Genomic DNA, 5,251 nt, shown 5'->3' with positions numbered 1-5,251 from the left:
ATATATATTATATAAAAATATATATATATATATATATATATATATATATATATATTTTATAGATATATATATTGATATATGTGTATATATATATAATATATATAATCAAAACTAGTTTCAATCTGAAAATGACTCATGGATATTTCTGAGACCATATATGAAAGGTTGTGTTGGAAACTTTGGAACTTAAAAATCGATCTAGTTTTTCATAGATATAATATTAAATATTTATACACGAGTATATCAATATTTTATATATACATATATATATATATATATATGTGTGTGTATGTGTGTGTAAAATAAATATCTCTATATTTATTGTGTTTCAAAGCTGGCGTTTCCATAAATCTATAGTCTAATGGGTAAAACAGAAAGAAAATACTTTTTCCGTTAGTTCCACGAGGTTGTCTCTATTCTCAGACGACTAAAATAAGTTCTTTACAAAAACAAATAATCGTTATTTTTTTGTGAGACAACGTGTATTATTACCCTTGATAACTGGCAGAACCCGCAAATTTTGAAACAAAGCAAATCCTAAGATAGACTCTCAATATTTTGTCCATTTTATTCAAGGCCTTTTTCATGACTTCCATGAGCGCAAATCTTCTCAGGAAACCTGGAAATCAGCATATCGTAACGCACCGTTTACAAATTTCTTCCAACAACCACAGTATTTACTTTGTACACAACTGTTGTCAACGTGTAAGAAATGACATATGTCTACTGGTGATGCTGAACAAATAAAACTGTCTTTTGGCTTCTCTGAAGGTTGAAATTCTTGGCAAAAGAAATCACTTCCAATCGCCTTGTAAAATCTCTTCTTGCTCAGACTCTAGACCCATTTGAACTTGGGAGTTCGTTGATAGGCGTTCCTCTTTCATTTGAAATGAACAGCACTGGATCATCCTTGTGGTCAGTGAACACGGAAGAATTCAGGTAATTTTTTATAACGGCTTTCCTCTCATTATCCGAGAGAAAGCGTTTTTCTTAGGGATCGATGGTCATAATGGAAGCATGTCTCTGCATGGCTTGTGGATCAGCCAGGTTTAGTGTTCCCAAACTGAAGTACAGGTAGTCCCCTCCTGTCCAGACAACTCTCTGCAGATGTGTCACCTCCTCCTATTTCCACCCCATCGCTATCGACCTTCCGGGAGACGATGGGCCATCTGAAAAAGTCTCGAAAAAGGAAACACATTAGCTTCTGATTGCCTTGAAAGACACGACAACCTGTCATTGCAAATAATGAATCAGCTGAACCATTTTCTGACTTGTAAATCCGTTTTTTATTAAACATCAAACATCATACCGCATGTGAGCAAGCAACGCGAGGATTAGGTGGAACACGCTGTGATAACATAACAACAATAACTGTGATGACCAAAACAACAGAGTTACTCACACAGAAAACATATGAAAGAAAACAAAACATCTTGAAGTATAAAACCATGCATTACCATGGGAGCATGCTTAAATTCTCCAAACGTAAACAGAATGGTTATTGTCAAAATGGAAACACAAAATCTCACTTTTGAAAAACCCCTTCCAGTGCACCGGGACCGCCACCTCCCAACGACTAACATCAAAAGTTCATGAAAGTGAAATAAACGCTTACTTAACTCAATGTTGCGCACCTGTTCGAACGACCGTAGCCATACTTTCGGTAATTTTCCCAATTAAGCAAAACATGTTCCACTTCAACTGACAGTATTGTTCGACTGTTTCAAAACTGTGCACCGCCTCTAAGGCAGGCTTGGAACAATTCAATCACTGGTTGAACAATACTGTAACTATTGACAACATACATTGCTTAACTAGTGTCCGTTTTTTCATCAAATTCTCGTTTATTTACTAGTAGATTTGTATAAGAAAATAAGCACTAAATCAGTATGTGATCTGGAGATCTGTGTGATAAAAAACGGACATGGAGTTTGCATACATACCTTTCACAGTGTGAAGTGATCAAATATACCAGAAATGTCTCCTTCAGTAGAGGTGCTTCAGTTACCCTCATTTATGACTATCAAACTAATGTAACTTATTTATTACAACTGAACAAGGACAAGAAAAGACATACTGCCTTTTGTCATAATTTTAAAAACCAAGTTCAAGTTTTTTATCAAATGGAAAAGAATTCATCATCAGATTTTACGAGGCAGTTCATCCAGAATTCATCTGCAGTAAGGTACCCTGACTAGGGCTTAACCACATGCACGCACACGCACACACACACACACACAAATGCTCTCAAGATGTTCTCAGTCGCACAAATGAGCTGAACTGCAATGTAAAGGAATGATGAACGTGATCAACAGGAATGAGATACCTGTCAAAAATACTTCACGAATATATCAACTAGTCAATCTAAAAGGATAACTTATATTCGTATTTACTGTTGGGTGAAAATCGAACGTTCGTGTCATCTGGGTCTGCGAGGAACAAACACCTTCACTGAAAATGCCAACACTGATTAAGGAAGCCATTCAAATCTGTCAAAATAATCCACCTCTTGCAGAGTTCATTCATGAGTAAATTGTAAAACACTCCCGCAGAATTTGACCTTTCCTGAGCAAGACTCTCAGTTACGAACAACGAGTAACCAAAGATAAATTATGTGAATCCTTAATTAGTTAAATTACCTTTGGATAAGAATGATATATGATATAAGACTTATTTTTTCCTTGTTTGGCTAAGCAATGAAATGCAACCCATCTTTAATTTCATAGCTAAGATGAATGATCAATGGTCTCTGAAATATGACTATTCTTTTTTATGCGTCCTGTTTGATGCAAAAAACCTATCATACTTTAAGATTTGATTAATCATTATTTCACTGTAATAGTAAAAATTACCCAAAATATGCGTAGTCTTTTTCACGATTTTTGCATAATAAATAATGACCTCTAATATGGAACTATTCTTAATTTCTTCTTTGGAATAGGCCTAATCTGTATAAGGCTTTTTATGTGAACGAAGCATATCTGGAACATGACCTTGCCCTGAAGGGGAAAATAGCTTATAAATTAAGAAAAACAGACGCGAGAAGAGAATTCTAAAACTTGGCAGTAAAAGGAAAGAAAGAATGACTGAACAGTACAACCTGAGGATTACCCAGTACGTGATTAAATTCAAATATAAAGAAGAATTCAGATATAATTTTCCTACATTGAAGGTGCTCACTTTGGCCTCAGAATTCAATATCAAAGAATTCAGATATAATTTTCCTACACTGAAGGTGCTCACTTTGGCCTCAGAATTCAATCATCATATGAACAACAACATACAACCCGAAAAATTAATCCAAAAAAAAACTAGGTTAGGTTGTGAGGCAAGGTTGTTACCTGTTCCCTCATTCTATCAGGCTGAAACTATCTTTGTAGCATTGCTATCAGACCTAATTCTATTCGTAGTTCTGGAATGTTTACCCCCTTTTCTTAAATCCTATTTAGTTATTTCCATTTTCTTTTCAGTGATAAATAATTCGCATTTTCTTTTAAAAGCCTGGCGTTACGCTGAAAGAAAATGGATCCCTCTAATGCTAAATTTCATTCTCAACTAGACCCATCTTAGGCTGCTCGGTGTTACATCACCCACCATCAACGGTGCCACCAGCATCAATGACATCTTGCTTCGCTTTTGTGACTTCTTGCTTTTTCACCACGAGAGCTTGTTTTCTCTGCAATAGGAAAAATAATGGATAAAGAAAATGGAAGAAAATTAGCAGAATACCACATGCTGCTTGGAAAGCAGACCACACTGTTTTTTCTTTCTAAATGCAATAATAATAACAAAGCTTATTGCATCATCATATGAGGGGTCAATAAATTGTCGAGGGTCATTATCAAGTTCACGACGGAGAGATTATTCCCATCTGTCACCTTTGCTAAGAAATGGTATGGTGCAGGCAAGGTTTTAATGAGAGGGAAGAATGGCATGTAAGGCCGACCACCGAGGAAGACAGATTAAGGTCGTCCATACAAAATACACTCACCAAATGCACACCTTTCACATTATGCATTGATGAAGGGTTCTGTCTATGCAAACAGCTAAGCCAGCTTCTCCTCAAGAAAAAGTTTTCCCCAAATAAGTGATAAACCTTTGTGCTGTTCCTTTTATCAAAGAGATGATTTCTTTACGAGAACTACTCATGAATACCAAGTTTTCTACTTAGCTTAGTTACAGTATTTGTGATATAAACTGGGAAATGAACATGTCTCTGGTTTTATCATTGCTTTATGTCTTGCCGTTAATGTAGATTCTGTTAAGGTTAAACGATTATGTATATAGAAGAAAGGGAACTTGACTGTGTTGACTTCTTCCTTCAGTCTAATTTGTTAATCTGGCCTTCATTAATTCCCTCGTCTGTCTCTGCACTTAAAATCTCTGTTTCTCTTTCAGATTAGTTTCCGTAAAGCATAAAAGGGAAGTTCTACTTCCTCTCAGATAGCTGCAAAACACTCGCAAGGTTAGCATATCCCAAATTTATTACACTGAAATAAGCATGAATAACTTCATTTGGTGAAATCCAGTGACAATGAAACGTTTAGCAGCTATTTCTTCTTTCATCCTGAAAGAAAAACATCTCTCTCCGATGCCTTTTTGTTTCAAACTGACATGCAGGTGCCCATTTCATTGACCTTAGAATTTTATAAATCACTTAGTAAGAGATTTAATCATGCCGAGTAACCTCCCCTACAAGAGATGTGAGAAAATACAGACATTTTCTGGAGAAGAATCAGCACAACTTTAAATGACCACAAAATGATTTTTAAAGGAGTTAAACAAAGCTGAAGTACAAAATAACTGGAAAGCAAGGGGAAACATGTTGACTATACAATCATAAAACAATTATCCCTGCGTCAACATTGTCGAGCGTAATTAACAGTTGCATTACTTTGTATGAGAGGCCTTTAAATTTCGCTCTAACTGTTATGCTGCCATTAGACATGAGTTCTCAAGTCATTGGGACTGGGTGTAGGTTCTCAAAGTAAGACAGATTAATATTACATAAATTTCATCATGAGCACTTGCTCTCAAAGCTAGGTGTGGCAATACTTGTGCTTCTCAAAATAGGCATTAGTTATTGAGGCAACTTGTCATTATTGGTAAGAATTCTCAAAACAAGGTGAGGCAACATTAAGCATAGGCTATTAAAGCAAGTTTCAAAACTGGGTATGGGTTCTCGAAGTAAGTTTGCCTCTTTTGGGCATGCATTATTAAAGCAAGCTGCATCAAGCATAAACAGGAAGCG

The 5,251-nt window shown here is 35.8% G+C and overlaps 1 protein-coding gene across 1 annotated transcript in view; it reads right to left on the bottom strand.

Annotated features, from left to right (window-relative positions):
- Nucleotides 1–265: 265 nt before the first annotated feature.
- Nucleotides 266–5,251, bottom strand: part of LOC136833820 (uncharacterized) — an 18,104-nt gene continuing 13,118 nt past the window's right edge. Inside the window, exon 8 of the mRNA XM_067096124.1 lies at nucleotides 266–3,676. Within this exon, the coding sequence (XP_066952225.1) occupies nucleotides 3,587–3,676 (90 nt within the window). The 3' untranslated portion in view covers nucleotides 266–3,586. The remainder of the gene's footprint in view (nucleotides 3,677–5,251) is intronic.

The sequence above is a fragment of the Macrobrachium rosenbergii genome, chromosome 52 (genome assembly GCF_040412425.1).
Source record: "Macrobrachium rosenbergii isolate ZJJX-2024 chromosome 52, ASM4041242v1, whole genome shotgun sequence".
NCBI lineage: Eukaryota > Metazoa > Arthropoda > Malacostraca > Decapoda > Palaemonidae > Macrobrachium > Macrobrachium rosenbergii.
This window is presented reverse-complemented; position numbering and strand designations above follow the sequence as displayed.